General features: G+C 50.7%; 2 protein-coding genes across 2 annotated transcripts; both read left to right on the top strand.

Moving 5' to 3' along the window:
* The first annotated feature begins 684 nt into the window (after positions 1–684).
* Positions 685–4,729, top strand: Klk10 (kallikrein related peptidase 10). Its single transcript, XM_021166356.2, has 6 exons — positions 685–809; positions 1,157–1,283; positions 2,431–2,614; positions 3,152–3,426; positions 4,021–4,154; positions 4,577–4,729. Exons 2-6 carry the CDS (start codon positions 1,193–1,195, stop codon positions 4,727–4,729), a joined length of 837 nt encoding a protein of 278 aa, XP_021022015.1. The 5' UTR covers positions 685–809; positions 1,157–1,192.
* Positions 4,730–11,775: 7,046 nt separating this feature from the next.
* Positions 11,776–16,041, top strand: Klk9 (kallikrein related peptidase 9). Its single transcript, XM_021166357.2, has 5 exons — positions 11,776–11,833; positions 11,973–12,129; positions 14,070–14,335; positions 15,441–15,577; positions 15,889–16,041. The coding sequence occupies exons 1-5, from the start codon at positions 11,791–11,793 to the stop codon at positions 16,039–16,041; spliced, it is 756 nt and encodes a 251-aa protein (XP_021022016.1). The 5' UTR covers positions 11,776–11,790.
* Positions 16,042–16,814: the final 773 nt, after the last annotated feature.

Here is a 16,814-nt window from a genome sequence, read left to right as displayed (position 1 = left end):
CCCTAGAACTTGAGAGAATCGTCTCTAGTTGTTAGGCGGACTTGCTTGCTGTGTGACCTCTTATGAGTCACAGCCCTCTCCGAGCCTCCCATTCCTCACCCAAAATGAGGGTGTCAGCCAAGGTGATGTGGCCTGTTCCTTGATGTGATTCACTAGCTCGTGTCACCTGAAGACACACAGGGAGGGTGCACAATGCTCACACACAGGCTTAGGGCAAAACTGCAGCCTCCCACCCCCACCCTCTCAGCACATGCTGAGACACAAGGAGCCTACTGTTTCTTGGTTTACACACTTGGGAATTTGTCTGTACCCTTCCCACTCTTTCCTTCTGCCTACTTGAACTCTTCCCACCTCCCTCTTCTTCCTCATTCTGCCACCTGTCAGAGCAGACCTTGCCCCCTCTTTGTTTCCCCTCTCCGTCACTCACCATCTCATCGACGTAAGCCCCCCCCCCCAATCTTCCCACCACACCTGGGAACACTTCTCAGAACTGGGCATGGGGGAACCCCCAAGAAAGCCAGCTCCAGAAGGTGTTCTTGTCACTGCCAGAAGCCTGTATTCCAGGGCCCCTCCCTGAGCAGGAATCTGGGGCCCTGGTTGAATGCCAGCCCCACCCACGTTATAATTAGGGAGAGGGAAAGAGAGGGAGTGAAGCCCTAAGGGGAAGGGTGGGGGGGGAAGCTTCCGGGATCTTGAGGGTTAAAAGGGAAGGTCTGCCCAGGGGTCCCTGGCCAGAGGACTGTTTGCAGCCCACACTGCAGGGCAAGAGCCACTTCTGAGTCTCCTTTCTTCTTACTGGCGACTCCCAGGTGAAGCGGGTCCCACCCTATTGGGGTGGATGGCGAGAGGATGGGTGGAGACCCTCGGGCAACGGGCAGGAACTCTTTCATAGCCCTGATTTCCCTGCAGCATGGGGAAGTCCCTCAGCTCTGAGGTTAGGAAGAGGTTCCCACGGGCTCTGAGCAGGACCCCAACCCACCCACGAAGGAGTGTGGACCTGGAGCTCAGTGTGGCTGGTGGCCAAGAAAGGCTGGGTGCACAAATTGGTCCCCTCTGGAGGATCGAGGACTGGAGTTCTGGGGGCCTTTGGAGTGAACCTCATTGAAGTGGTTCAGATGCGCTGAGGCAGGGGGTCTTGACCGATCATCTGTTTTAGGCCTCCACTCCAGCTTCTGCAAGCCAAGTATCAGCTATGAGGGTCCCGCTTCTTCACCTCTCCACTGCCTCTGGCTCCTGGTCTCTGGTGAAGCTGCTGCTGCCGCTACTGATGGTGCAACTCTGGGGTGAGCCTGGGGCCGGGGGCGACAGGAGGGAAGGGCCACGACCGGAGGTGGAGGGAATGTTGCCACTGCAACCGTAGTCAGCTCGCCTTCCTGGGGGCCTGGCACCCACATAGACATCCCAAGCAGGATCCACCCTCGGGTGGGCTCTGTCCCCAGATACCGCACCCAACTGTTAAGAGAACCCTGCCCCTTCGCTCCATCAGCTTCTCCACCTCTCTGCCTCTCCTACCTCGCCTCTTTGCCTCTCCTGCCTTCTCCTCACCTCTTGCAGACCCGTTGCATCCCTCCCTCTTCCTAAAGGAGGTGCTACAGTACCCCTAACCTGTGTGTTGGAGCACCTTCCCATCCTTGGACTAGACCTACCTTTCCCTCTTGCACATCCCTTCTCATTTGTCTAGCACTTCTCGGCGCTCTGGCCCCATTTCTTGCTTTCCCACCTTGTCCCTGTCTCCTCCTCGCTGCCACATTAGTTCCTCACTGGCCCACTGTGTGTCCTGTCTTCTGCTCCTCAATGCCCCATTGTATGTTCTGTTTCCTGCTCCTCGCTGCCCCATTGTGCGTTCTGTCTCCTGCTCCATATTGCCTCCACCATGTTGACTGTTCCCTTTACCTTCCCTTTGTATTCTGCCTTCTTGGGTTTTTGTTGTTGTTGTTTTTGTTTTGTTTTGTTTTTGTATTGTTTTTTCGAGACAGGGTTTCTCTGTGTAGCCCTGGCTGTCTTGGAACTCACTTTGTAGACCAGGCTCGAACTCAGAATTCTGCCTTCTTACTGCTCACTGTGTCTCTGCCCTTCTGTCCCCCCTGTCTGCCCCCTTACCTATCACACTCCCTCTGCACAGTGCTCCTCCTAGGCTCGCAACTGGTCTCAGCCTAGTAGGTTAGATTCCTGCCTTTCCTGCACATTGCCTCACCGCCCCCCATCCTAACCCCACTCCAGTCTCAGCCCTGGGGTGTGTTAGTCCCATTCTATTCTAACCCCTCTTGCCCTTTCACGCCTCAGCAACTGGTTCGCAGAGTTCTCTAATTTTCCCACGGCTTACTACTCAGCTGCGCCCCCTCGAGGCCAATCCTGTGACGTGCTATATTAACCCGGAACCGTGACCCAGCTGGGCGAAACCTGATCCCCCTGTCCCGCTTCTCTATCCAGCGGCGCAGGCTCTGCTGCTCCCGGGAAACGCCACGCGCGTGGACCTCGAGGCCTCCGGCGCCCAGTGCGAGCGTGACTATCATCCCTGGCAGGTCTCCCTCTTCCATAACCTCCAGTTCCAATGTGCGGGTGTTCTGGTGGACCAGAACTGGGTGCTCACAGCCGCACATTGCTGGAGAAATAAGTAAGGAACCACTCAGAGGTAGCAATGGAGTAGTGGGGAGGGTGGGGCCCAGGCACTCTCTTGGCTTTGGTCAGGTTAAGGGTGGCAGCCATTCTACAAGAGAGGCAGGATCCAAGCTGCAAGCCAGGGCGGGGCGCTGTGAGCCCAACGCACCTGTCCATAGAAGCCAGCCAGGGCCTGTTGTATTTAAGACCTGTAGTCTCCTCATATGCCTGCAACGCAGGGACAAAGGACCAGGTGACACGAAAAAAGGAGAGATGGGCATACTAAAGAGTTGAGGCGTCATCAGCCTTCACCCCTCAAACTCTTACTCTCCTCCCTCAGACCCAGGGTTTCAGTCCTCAGCCCTCCTCCCTCAGACCCAGAGTTCAGTCTCCAGCCTCTTCCCTCAGTCCCAGGGGACCAGCCCCAGCTACTCTCCCAGACCCTCTGATCTCAGGAGCCCACTTCACTTCCTCACCCTTTGACCCAAGGACTAGGGTCAGGCTCTGTCTCCATGAAGGTTTTGCCTCCATCAGGCTACTCTTCCTCCCCCAGGCCACTGAGGGCTCGAGTTGGCGATGACCACTTGCTGCTTTTCCAGAAGGAGCAACTGCGGTCCACGAGTTCTCCTGTTTTCCATCCCAAGTATCAGGCTTGCTCAGGCCCCATCCTGCCGCATCGCTCAGATGAACACGACCTCATGATGCTGAAACTGAGCAGTCCCGTAATGCTGACGTCCAACGTGCATCCCGTGCAACTGCCCTTCCGCTGCTCTCAGCCAGGGCAAGAGTGTCAGGTCTCAGGCTGGGGGACCTCAGCCAGCCGAAGAGGCAAGAACTGGGCTGGACGAGTGTACTTGAGGGAGGAGCCTGGACTCCTGGGTCCAAAGGGAAAGGGCTGAGTGAGAGCTAGACCCTAGATCTGAGGGAAGATGGCTGAAACCTGGGTGTCTAGGTCGGAGGGAAGAGGCTAGAATATGAACTCTGGCTCAGGGGACTGCAGAGGTTGGGGTCGGATTCTTGGATCTAAGTTTAGAGAGATGGAGTTTGTAGTCCTGGATCTGGGGAAGAGGGCTGGAGTCCAGACACCTCGATGTGAGGTCAGAGAGCTGGGGCACGGACCTCTGGGTATAAGAGAGGAAGGTTGTGGCTAGACTCCCAGGTTGGGGGAAGAGAGCTGAGGTCTGACATCTCGGTTTGAGGAGAAGGCTCAGATCTAGACCCCTGGATCTGAGAGAAGAGGCTGGGGCTGGCACCCTGGGTCTGAGGGAGGAGGCCGAGGGAGGATCATGAGGGTTTGAATTTCTGTGCCTAAGGGTGGAGGGGTGGGGTTAGGTTCCCTGGGTATGTAGGAAGGCTTGGGGCTGGATTCCGGGGTCTGGAAGAGAGGGCTAACTGGTCTCCCTGTGACTGCCCTGTTCTCAGTGAAGTACAATAGGAGCCTGAGCTGTTCCAAGGTAACTCTCCTTAGCCAGAAGCAGTGTGAGACCTTCTACCCAGGTGTGATCACCAACAGCATGATTTGTGCTGAGGCAGACGGAAACCAAGATTCTTGCCAGGTAAGGACAGATCAGCAAGCAAGTCTGTCTCCTGGACTGGGGGTGGGGGGGGGCATGGAGACACTGAGTTGTCTCTGCTTTTCCTCCCTTCCTCCCCAATCCACAGCCCTCCCTACTCTTTACCCCCTTTCTCAACCCACTCCCTTAATCTGTTTTTCACCCTGCCAACCCCCATCTCTTGATCCCTCTCAGTTTTCTCACTTTGGATGAGCCAGTTCCAGCTGCAAACCCATCGCATCTCCATTGTCACCTCCCAACTTGACCCCTACCCCCCATGCCACCATCACCTCTGTCTGTATCTCCTTACCACCCCAACTTCTAACATCTCTCCAGCCCCATCCCAGTGTCTTCTGTATCCTAACCCAACAATAGCCCTCCAGGCAGCTCTCACCTCATGGTACCCTCCTTCCTCCCACCCGCAGAGTGACTCCGGTGGCCCCCTGGTGTGTGATGACACCCTGCATGGCGTCCTCTCGTGGGGCATTTACCCATGTGGTGCTGCCCAGCACCCATCTGTCTACTCAGAGATCTGCAAATACACCCCCTGGATCCGAAGAGTCATTCGTTTCAAATGACCGGCTTCTCACCCCCCTCATCCCCCCTCCATCTGTCCACCCCTCTCCTCCTCTCATGCCCACCCACCCCTCTTCCTTCACCCCCTGTCCACCCCTGTTCTCTGCTCACAAATGCAGAAAATGGTGGCTGAGAAAGTTCTAGTACCCCAAGGAAGCTGGCAGTCCCCAAGTCTCTAAGAGAAGTTACCTATCATTCAACCTGGCCTCCTCTACCTCCCTCCTCTGTGTGACTGGGACAAGCCTGGTACTCTCTCTGAGCCTTGGTTTCCTTGTCTGAAAAATGGGGACAATGAATTGTCTACCTCTTACATATGTTGCATGGAGACCATGATGGAATGTGTGTGTGTGTGTGTGTGTGTGTATGGTAATTAACACAGGAACATGAACACCATCTGGTTATCACTGATTAAACACTACCAAATCTGACCTCCAATGTGTGTGCCTCTGTCTGGGATCAGAGCCAATGAGTGCACAGAGGGCAGCCTTCATATGTGTCAGCAGCAAAGAAGAGTCTGGCTCCACAGTGCCACCTAGAGCACCCTCAGAGTCCTTTCATGTTTTAAAGACCTCAGTTACGGTAAAACTGGACCTCACGATGATCCAGTGTGCAGCAGAGTTGGAGGCTTTTGGTTTTGTTTTTTAAAATCACATGTATTTTGTGTATGTGCATGTCTGCATGCAGACATGCTCGCAGCATGGAACATGTGTGGAGATCAAAAGCAGTTAGTTCTTTCTTTCTACCCCAGAGTCTGAACTCAAGTCTTCTGGCCCAACAGTGAACTGTAACACCTTTACCCACTGAGCAGTCTTTCCAGATCTTCTCAATTTACAAAAGCATATATTTATTTATGTGAATGAATGTGAGCACATGATGCCTAGATGTCAGAGGACAGACCCTCTCAGTTCTTCCGTTCTAGGGATGTCAGGCTTGGCGGTGCCTTCACCAGCTGAGTCATCTTATTTGCCCAAGCTGGAGTTTATTGCAAGAAATTTTTAGCATAGGTTTTAAGTGTGAGGGTTAAAAGAAAGAGAGGCACATTAGAAGAAAGCAGGATATATCTAAAAGTGTGTGTGTGTGTGTGTGTGTGTGTGTGTGTGTGTGTAGATCAGAGAACAATTTGTGTTGTGAGTCAGTTCTCTCCTTCCACTGTGTGGATTCCAGGGATTGTACTCAGGTCGTAGGCTTACCAGCTTGTGATTTTATCCACTGAGCCATCTCCTATCCCAGGAGTGTGGGCTTCTCAAAGAACCAGCTCATAGGTTTTCACAATAGTCAGAATGGGGTTCTCAATGGGGTTTGAAGTAAGCATCAGATGGATGTCTGGTTATATCAATGTAATTGTGCCATTACATCTAAATGAGATTGCAGGGTGGCTTCTGAGGTCATCTGGTGGGACCACAGCAGAGATGGTGCAACTCCAGATCAGAAGGCCTTGGGACGGTAGTTAGCTACAATGCTGACAGTTAACAGTCTCATCTCAGAGGGAGCCCAAAAATTCCTAGGAGAGGAGCGAGGCCCAACCCAGGTCAGATACGTTTTGTGCTGCAAATTGTTCTCTGACCACCACGCGTACACTGAGGCGTGCATGTGCAGGAGTACACACAAAATAAACAAACGTCAAAAAGATCAAGGTCTGGAGAGATGTCTCAGCAGTTGAGAGCGCGGACTGCTCTGCCAGGGGACCTGGAATCAACTCCTAGCATCCCCATAGCAGCTCACCACCAGCTGCAACTCCAGCGGCAGGGGCTCTCCTGTTCTCTTCTGGCTTCCGGGCGTATTCATGCAGGCAAAACAATAATACACATAAAATTGCAAATATTTAAAATATGGGCTGATGTCTTAGTTAAGATTTCTATTGCTGCAACAAAATACCATGGCCAAAAAACAAGCTGGGGAGAAAGAGATTTATTCCGCTTATACTAACACATCACTGTTCATCACTGGTGGAACTCGGGACAGGAACTCAAACAGGGCAGGAACCTGCAGGCATGGAGGCCATGGAGGGGTGCTGCTTACTGGCTTGCTTCCATGGCTTGCTCAAACTGCTCTCTTATAGTATAAACCCAAGACCACCAGCCCAGGGATGATACCACCCACAGTGGGCTGGGCCCTCCCCATCAATGACTAATTAAGCAAATGCCTTACAGCTGTATCTCGTGGAGGTGTTCCCTCAACGGAGGCTCCTCCCTCTATGATGACTCTAGTTTGTGTCAAGTTGACACAAAACCAGCCAGGACAGCTGGAGATATGGCTCAGTGGTTAAGACTGTGTACTGCTCCTACAAGAGGAACCTGAGTTTGGTTTCCAGCACACCAGGGGTCAGATGTCTCAGGCTTTCTCAGGCACCTGCACTTACATCCGTGTACCCATCTACAGACATGTACAAATGTACATGACTTTAAGACAATAAATAAACAAAAACTCAGTATGATTGACTGTGCTGGAATCCGTGACTCTCAGCTAGTGAGACACTTTAACTAGACTTTGAAGCAAAGAATCCCTCTTCTGCCATTTTCCTTTCCTGCCTTACCCCCAGCCCACCCACAGGCCGGATGGAAAAATCAGATTCTCCATTCCTCCTAACCTCCCAGAAGGGTCTTTTAACCACTTCCTCTTCCCCTCCCACTAGGTCTCATTTCTGGGTCCACCCAACACCAGTTCTTCCTGTCCTGGCAGGAACCAGCCTGACCTTGGGTCACCTGACACACTCTCTGCCTCCCTTGGGGCCCTGGAATTCGAGGGTCTGGTGCAGCATCCACGCCCACTCCCAATTACAGCAGAAAGACCCCACTGCTAAACTCACCAAGGAGCCTTCCTGTGGACTTTAGAAAACAAAAAACCAAAAAAAAAAAAACCATAAAAACAAACAAACTGTGCTGGATGCTAAGGGCTCTGAGGGTTTTGTCAGAGAGAGGTTATTGTCCCCATCTTGATACGATCTGTGGATAAATGTATATGTTTCAAAATACAAACATTCAAAACATTTGGATGGACCCAGATGAATTTCACAAATTTCAGATGAAATGTAAATGTGTTTGAGCATCCTGACTTACCTTAGACCCAAAGAAAGGGAACACAGAAATCTTTATAGAGGGGCATTTAGTTTAGGTTTTAAAGGATGAATAAGAGTTCATCAGAAAAAAGGATACAGAGAAAAGTGTCCACTTATTCAATCAGCACATTTTTTCCCTTTCAAACACCAATTAATTGAGTCTCTGTTATATGCCAGGCCCAGAGCCCACAGAGTGTTGATGACTAAGGTCAGAACATAGAATCTGACCTACAGCTCCCTTCTGTCAGCTCTGTCCCTACCCCACACCATTAGCATACCCAGGAAATGTCGGTCCAATGTGTCATCTGAGGATCCAAAGCACAGTAAGTAGGGTCTTGCAGACAGGCCTCATATTTGGAATTAATTCATCCACGTCCTCTGCCAAGTCCCGGAGATGACTCTAACCAAACCCTACTCCCAGGAAGCTGATCATCAGGTCTGGGAGACAGGCTAGTCTCACATTCCTGACATTCAGGTCTCTGTGAGGTCACCTTCTCCATGAGGCCTCCTGGATTGCCCTAGACAAACTGTCATATGCTGTTTGCCTCTCTCTCTCTCTCTCTCTCTCTCTCTCTCTCTCTCTCTCTCTCTCTCTCTCTTCCTTCCTCCTCCCCTCCCTCTCCCTCTCTCTTATCTTTTGGTTTGTTTTTTTATGAATCACTTTATTAGTTTACATTTCAAATGATATTCCCCCTTCCCGGTTACCCCTCCACAGACCCCATTTTCTCTGTGACACCTGTGACAGCAGCTGTTGTACCATGTGTGTTTTAATTTGATAACATCCTCCCCGTCCAACATTACTTCAACCCCCTACCCTGAAACAGAGATACCTGCTAGATTAGACTCATGCATATTACATGAGATCATATAAACCAACTTAAGTCCAGGCTTTTGAGGCTGGAGATGGCTCAGTGCTCAAGAACACTGGAGGAGCACAGAGAACCCAGCCCCAACCCCAGCGTGGTGTCTCACAACCATCTATAACTCCAGTTCCAAGGGGACCAATGCCTTCCTCTGATATCTGCAGATACCAGGTAATATGAGTACATACATCCAGGGAAAAGTTCACGTACATAGAATCCTAGAATCAAAATATTTTTTATATCACTCAAATGATTGGGCTGGAGCGATAGATGGCTCAGTGTGTACAAGAGCTTGTGGTCAAGCCTGATGACCTGAGTTTGATCCCCACAGCCTACATAGTGGAAAGGAGAGAAATGACTCCCACAAGTTGTCCTTTGACCTCCCCACACATTCTGTATTGTGCCCACATACAATAATGTAATTTTTACAAGGTAGCTGCTGGAGGCTAGAGAGACAGCTCGGCAGTTAAAAAGCTCTTGAGAACTGCAGTAATGGGCCAGCATGAGCAAACTTGTAACACATGAACAAAATAAATATTTTTTTAAGGATAGCTATTAACACGGACTTTTTAAAAAGAATCTATTTTATTTTTATTTAATGTTATGAGTGTGCATACACTCAGATACCAGAAGAGGGCATCAGATCTCCGGGATCTGGAGCTTTAACTCACAATACAGGCTACTGTGAGCTACTGGTGTGGCTGTTGAGAACTGAAATGCACCCCCCCACACACACACACACACACCCCACTCTGGAAGAGCAACAAGTGCTCTTTCCCACTGATGCAGCCCCCTGGACCCTAAATGTACTCTTAAAGCAGGACCTGTGGTCCTTAGCACATAGTGTCTCCTTTCAGCTCTCAGAGACAGTCACCATATCTGCACGAACAGTAATTGTACCCTTGGCTGGCAAGCACTTGAAGACTGTGCAGGGCTTAGGGGCGGGTGGGGGTGGTGAGAAGACAGTTTGGATATTCACAAAACAGGCACTTTTTGTTTGGTATGTGTATGTATTCATGAGTGTGTGTGTGTGTGTGTGTGTGTGTGTGTGGAGGCCAAAGGTCAGATCATCTTTGTCCCTCTATTGCTGCCCACCCTTTCTTCTTTTTGCAAATATCATTCTTTAAATTTTTATTTTTATAATGTATTTATGTATTTAGTATGTATGTGCACTTTGCTGTATGTGTATTTGAAAACTTTGTACATGTGGAAGGAGGCCAGCAGAGAGCAATGGATCAGATCTCCTGGAGCTGGAGTCTCAATTCTGAGCCACCATGTGGTTGCTAGGAACTGAACTGGAGTCCTCTGGAAGAGCAGCCAGTGCCCTTAACCCCTGAGCCATCATCTCAGCTCCTCTACCTCTTCTTCTTATGCCTTATTATTTCTAATTTGTGTGTGATTGGGGCTGAGAGCAATTCATGCCGCAGTGCACAGGTAGAGGTCAAAGGACAACTTATAAAAATCAATTCTTTCTTTCTTCCACCATGTGGGTCCTGGGGACCAAATTCAGGTCAAGCCCCCCTTACCCACTGAGCTTTTTTGTTGCTCCTTAGCTTTTGAGACAGAGCCTTTCACTAAACCTGGACCTCACAGATTGGCTAAGCTGGCTTGCCAGCAAGCCCCAGGGTCTGCCTGTCATCAGCTCGAGTGCTGGGACTAAAAGAACATGAACCACTGTGCCTGTTTGTTGTTTGTTTGTTTGTTGTTGTTGTTGTTGGTGGTGGTGGTGGTGGTGTGTGTACATGTGTGTTTGTGTGTGCACGCATGTATGTGTGTATGAGTGTGTGTGTGTGCATGTGTGTGTTTTAAACAGGGGCTCTGGTAATTGAACTCAGGTCCTCAGGTTTGCACAGTAACTACCTTACCCACTGAACCATCTCCCCAGGCACTCTGATGAGAGTAGTACCTGCCCATTAGTGCCATCTGCTCCCTCCCTGCAGCTCTGGTTAGCACTTCCATTTAACAGCCCCAGCAACTAAGTCATACATCTAACCTTTACCCCCAAGAGAATTGGGCACAGTTGGTCCAGCTCACACTTCAACATCAGAGAGAAGGGGTGTTCCAGGGAGCAGATCTCAACTTGATCCTCAGGCTCGGGCATCAGAAAGTGGACATGAGGGCCAACTCAGCCTTGGCCTGAAGAAATCGCTGAAAGCCTCTCAGCAGAGGGCACTGGGTTCTGAAGATGAGTAAGAGTTTATCAGAAAAAGAAGGATGTGGAGAAAGACACTCATTCAGTCATTGACATCTTTGGAGGACTCCAGAGAGCCCCACCCAGAACAGGGTGATATTGGGGACAGGGATGAGTCAGACCTAGGCTGGGCTCTCCCAGGGGATTCACCCCATGCTGGGAGGGAGACACATGAACGATGGGCAAAATAGAAGTGGGGGAGATGGGAAAGACCAATACAGCAGGTGTGAAGTTCTGAGAGGGTGGCCGAGGACAGAGGGGAGGCGTGGAGAGACATGGGCTTGATTCCAGAACCCGTGAGCACCTGGGTCCTTGGGGAACTATGGGGAAGGGGACAGGTTATGACAAGAGTAGGATAATCCAGATAGGACCAGATTTCTCAACACCACAGGAGTGCTTGAGGGAAGGACCTCTGATCATGATCCCAGAACAGGTTTAGTTTGGAGGAGAGAGCTTCATGCTCATTAAGACATATATATATATATATATATATATATATATATATATATATATATATATTCTCTGTCTCTCTGCTTCTCTGTCTGTCTGTCTCTGCCCTCCTTCCCTTCCTCTTCCTCTTCCACTTCCTCTTCCTTCTCCTCCCTGTTCCCCTCCTCCTCCAAGCCATAGAGCATTTTGAATCCAGATCTCGAAGCCTGAGGCCATGGGATGCAAACTCCACCCTCATAAGGCTCTGGCAAAAACTCTCCAAGGCCCAGCACCCTTCCCCCATTTAGCCAATTCTGCTGAGCTAGGAGGCCCCGTGGAGAGTCCCCTGGGCCCCCTCCCCTTCCAGAGGACCCTGTCATAAGGCCTTCCACCTCCCCCGGGGACATTTCCCAACTCTGATTAATCACAGGGCGGCCCCAACGGAGGAGGAAGGAAGATCTCTATGGCTTACCATAAAGAAGGCCAGGCGCCCAGTAGCAGGCCAAAGGACCTGTGCCCAAGGACATGAAGCCGGGACTCACCTTGGTGCTGTTCTCTCTGCTGGCAGGTGAGAAGCCCAGACCTGCACCCTCCAACCCCATGTTCCCCTATAAGGTGTCCTCGCCCTTTGGACTCCCCAAGAAACTCCTCCCTGAGCTCTCCCCAACCTGCTGGCTCTGACCCCTGTGCCCTCCACCCCACCCCAGGCCACTGTGGAGCTGACACCCGTGCCGTCGGAGCCCGGGAATGCGTACGCAATTCTCAGCCCTGGCAGGCTGGCCTCTTCTACCTCACCCGGCAGCTCTGTGGAGCCACGCTCATCAGTGATCAATGGCTGCTCACAGCTGCTCACTGCCGAAAGCCGTGAGTGTCCAGAGCTGGCCAGCCCCAGCTGGGACTGGGAAACGGGGGGGGGGGAGGGGAAGGCCTGGCTTGAGGTTTTGGGGGCTCAGAATTGGAGGCTGGAGACAGCTGACATTAAACCAGGGCTCTTAGCTACCTGCTCAGAGACCTGATTCTAAGACTCAATACATGCGTTCTTCTGGTCTCACTGTGTTGTAATGATGGCTATCCTGAAACTTGCAATGTGGACCAGACTGATCTGGAACAGAGATCCAGAGACATCTGCCTTCACAGAGTGCTGGGCATCTGTGAATAGGCATCCCAGCCCAGTCAGAAATTCAAGATCATCCTCAGCTACATAAGTTCTAGGCCAGCTGAAACCCATGCAACTCTGTCTCAAGGAAAACAACAACTACAACAACAACAAAGCAAAAGAGAGAAAGAAGAAAGCAAAGAGTGATTGGGGGAAGACAAAAGAGAGAGGACGAAGAGAGGAGGGGAAGAAAGAGTGATGTGGTGGAGGGAAGAAAGAAAGAAGGGTAGAGAGAAAGGAATGAAGGAAGGGGAAATTCTACAAGCCTGTAGTCAGGAATTACTAGATTTCCGACCACAGTGTTAGGAATGGACTGATGGACATGTAAGACCTGACAGGTTTAACATCCCAGAATCCCACCCTTGCAGAGTCTTGTGGACTAAGATGGCTCTGAACTGTAGATGTTTAATGTTCTCTAAATCAAATATTTATCCAGGTACTAGATCTGTAAAACTCTTGTCTCACTGTCCTAGAATACTAGGATTCTAGAATCTTTGAGCACTAGAGTGCTATTTAATGCAGACAATCTTAAAATCCTTCAGTTTGTTTTTGAGACAGGGTTTTGAATAGCCCAGGCTGTTCTTAAACCTGCTATGTAGCCAAAGGTGGCCTTGAACACCTGTTCTTCTAACAGTCTCCTCCTCTTCCTCTTCCTCCTCTTCCTCCCCCTCCTTCTTCCCCTCCATGTTAGAATGATGGGCTTTCACACCACAGGACAAAAATCTTGGACTTCTGACAAAATAAGATCTATATGGTCCCTTGAGTTGAACTTCCCAATCTCAGAAGCACAGGCAATGAGGTGTTAGACTCTTAGCATTCTGGGATCCTGATTCCAGTTGTTCTAGGGCCCTGGACACTATAAGGTGAAAGAATCCTCTCTACCTTTTCTCCAGACAAGGTCACCTAGGCTATTCCAGCATTCTCTCTAGGAATTTCCCAGCATGCATCCTTGCAAGATGAGCACCATCTTGGGCTGTGAGAGTAATATTTTGAATCAGCCCCCAAGATCACAGGGCTGTGGAGAGGGAGGAGTCAGGAGAGCTAGACAGACGAAGGGGCTAACTTCCTCATCCCCAGGGTGTCAGAGAGGAGTAGACACAGAAATAACACCTCATACTCCCCAAACCCCAAGTTTTTAATCATCACCCTGATGTTTCCTATTGATAGTTGGAAGCTAGGGGACCTGGAGACCATAGAAAGTTCCCAACTGCCCATAGCATGAGTTTAGACCAAAGCAAGTTTGCTGGAGCTGCAGCAGGGAACCTAAGGAGAAATACCTGGGCAGTAATGGATATTACAGGTGGAAGTAGCTTTTAGGATTCCTGGAAAACTTGGAAGTTATCCATATCCCACCCCCAACCATACACACGTTGAAAACACTTAAAGCCACTCCCACAGAAGCTACCAGACTTGTGAGAGCAGGGGTGGGGTTGTTTTTGTGTGGTAGGTGGGGTTCCTATGCATCCACAAGGTTCCAGTGAACCTATGTCACCAGTGGGGCCCCAGGTGGGATGGGGAAGAAGGTGGCTGATTTGGGAAAGTAGACTACAAGGAGCAGAGCCCTCGAGAGGGTGTGTGGCTGTGAAGGGGCATACAGGACCTTGGGTGGACCGATCCCAAGCCTGATCTCTGAAGTCTGTCTTCACAGGTACCTGTGGGTCCGCCTCGGGGAGCATCATCTGTGGCAGTGGGAAGGCCCTGAGCAGCTGCTTCTGGCCACAGACTTCTTCCCCCATCCTGGGTTCAATCCAGATCTCTCTGCCAATGACCACAATGATGACATTATGCTGATCCGGCTACCTAGGAAGGTCCGGCTGACTCCAGCTGTGCAACCCCTCAACCTCACGGAGAGCCGGCCATCTGTGGGCACCCAGTGCCTTATCTCTGGCTGGGGCAGTGTGTCAAGCTCCAAATGTATGGGTTTGCCCTTAACCTTTGTTCATCTCTTACCACCTCTCATCTCTTCCCTTTCTCTTCCTTCTCCCTTCCCCCTCCGTCCCCTCCTAAATCTCTCTCCCCCTTTCCTTCTCCCTCTCCATCCTCTTCCTCCATCTTCTTCTTTTCTCTTCCTTCCTCTCCTCCTCCTTTTTTTTCCTTCCCCTTCATCCCATCTTCCCCCTCTTCTCTTCCCAGGGGCCCCTCCTCCCTAGGACTTGTTAGCTCCCAGCCTAGCTCTAGGTTCAGTGAGAGACCTTGTGTTGAGTGAATATTCCATAGTGTCAGAGCAGAAGACCTGATGGCCCCTTTTGCCTCTGTGTACACCTCCCCCCCCCCACACACACACATGTGCATATACCACATATATACACACAGAAAATTCAGAACAGGGTGTGGTGGTGGGTTTAATGAGGTGGGTTTTAACCCCCACATTTGGGAGGTAGGGGCAGACAGATCTCTAGGAATTTGAAGCCAACCTGATCTATACAGAATTATACACATATATATGTACACATATACATATATGTATACATATACATATATATGGGCAAAAATGTGCTCACACTCAAAATAGCACCTACTTGGCCGAATCAATAATACAGGTTATCCCCCAGAGTAGTAGTAGAGGCTACATTTCTGTCTGCAACAAGAGACCATGTGCCCCCCACTGTGTTGTCTGGTTTCTGATAACATCTCTCAACCCTTTTCTCTGCATGGCTGCCTTGCAATCTGCCTCTGGCAGTGGGTTTCACCTCAGGGATGTTTATCTCCCTCCCTGGTCTTTATTCACCCCACTCCTGTGACAGACAGACAGACAGATCTTCCTGTTTCACTTCCTCTCTCTGTCTCTGTCTCTGTCTCTGTCTCTGTCTCTCTCTCTCTCTCTCTCTCCCCCCTTTGGCCTTCTCCCCCCTTAGCCATCTATTCTTTCTCCATCCCTGGGTTGACTGTCTGGGATCTCATCTCTGAGTCTCAGCCTCGTGACTCTGTGGGAGTCCTAAGAATGGAACAGCTTCAGGGAAGGTTCTTAGGGGTGCTGCCTCAGATTCTGAGAACATCCTCCATCCTTCTCCCCCAACAGTACAGTATCCAATGACACTGCAGTGTGCCAACATTAGCATTCTGGACAACAAGCTCTGCCGCTGGGCATACCCGGGCCACATCTCTGAGAAGATGCTGTGTGCTGGCCTGTGGGAGGGTGGCCGAGGCTCTTGCCAGGTGAGCCATCCCCCTGCAGGAGGGTGGAAGCGCTTTTCTAGACCTCGGGGTAGGAGATGGCTGGAACCACAGACTCCAGGACCTAGGGATCCAGGCTGAGTACTAGGAGGTTCTGGGAGCCCAGGATGCTACATGGTGGGGTGGGAGATGAGATCTGTGAGTTTTTATTCATGGAAATGAGGGAGGAGAGACTACAGACTAGGCCCTCCTGGGTGATGAATGGCAGGAAACAGGAGGCTTTCTCAGGAGGAAGCTTCCGGTGATTCTCATGAATAGACCCAGCTAACAGCTCTGTTCTTCACCATGCACAGGGTGACTCTGGGGGACCCCTGGTGTGCGAAGGAACCTTGGCAGGTATAGTGTCTGGGGGATCTGAGCCTTGTTCCAGACCCCGGAGACCCGCTGTCTACACTAACGTCTTTGACTACCTGGAGTGGATTGAAAGCACCATGGAAAAAAACTGAGTTCATGCTAAGGACAGACTGGAGAGGAAGACGGATGTAGAGTGAGAGGATGCTGCAGGATTCCACAGCCCCAGCTTCTCTGACGCGTGTCAAAGCACCCCCGCACGCCCCATGATGAAACTCCGCCCTCTCAGACTTCGACCCTCAGACTTCACTCCTCAGTCTCCCCAGAAGACTCCTCCCACTTAAGTCATCTTCCCTCCTGGGTTCTGCTCCCAGGCAAAACAATTATAATAAAACCACGCCCCTTCAAAAAAAAAAAAAACCAACTGAGACACGCCTCCTTACTCCTGGCCCATGCTACACGATTTTAATCACCATTCTCTGGAATAGCCCAACCCTCAGGATCACGACCAAGAAATATCTTTCCCTAAATAGCTGCTGCATCCCTTCAAATTTCACCCAATAAGATTTCTTCTCTGGACTCCATCCCATTTGTCCCCACTCCTAGTGACGCTAGGACTGCGCCTATTCTGCGCACGTGGACCTCAAACAGTTCTGGGTTCTGCTCCTAGTGTGTCTTGGGTCTGACTCTTGACATAGGATGATGGGCACACTGATCTCTCTAGAGCCCCCAGATGAATCAGAATAAACCATAGGAACGATCACTTCCTGTCGCCTGTAATGTGGGATACAGGGTGCGCACAAGTTGGGAGGAAAGGGTAAATGTACGAACCTGCACCGGCCGAGCCTCTGCAACCTTAACAACAAGCCTATTGCAGCACCTTGGGACTTCAGCCAGGGCTGGTCCCACCGCCCTGGGAGGAAGGGGA

The sequence above is a fragment of the Mus caroli genome, unplaced genomic scaffold, assembly GCF_978045245.1.
Source record: "Mus caroli unplaced genomic scaffold, Mus_caroli_1 scaffold_8, whole genome shotgun sequence".
Taxonomy (NCBI): Eukaryota; Metazoa; Chordata; class Mammalia; order Rodentia; family Muridae; genus Mus; species Mus caroli.
This window is presented reverse-complemented; position numbering and strand designations above follow the sequence as displayed.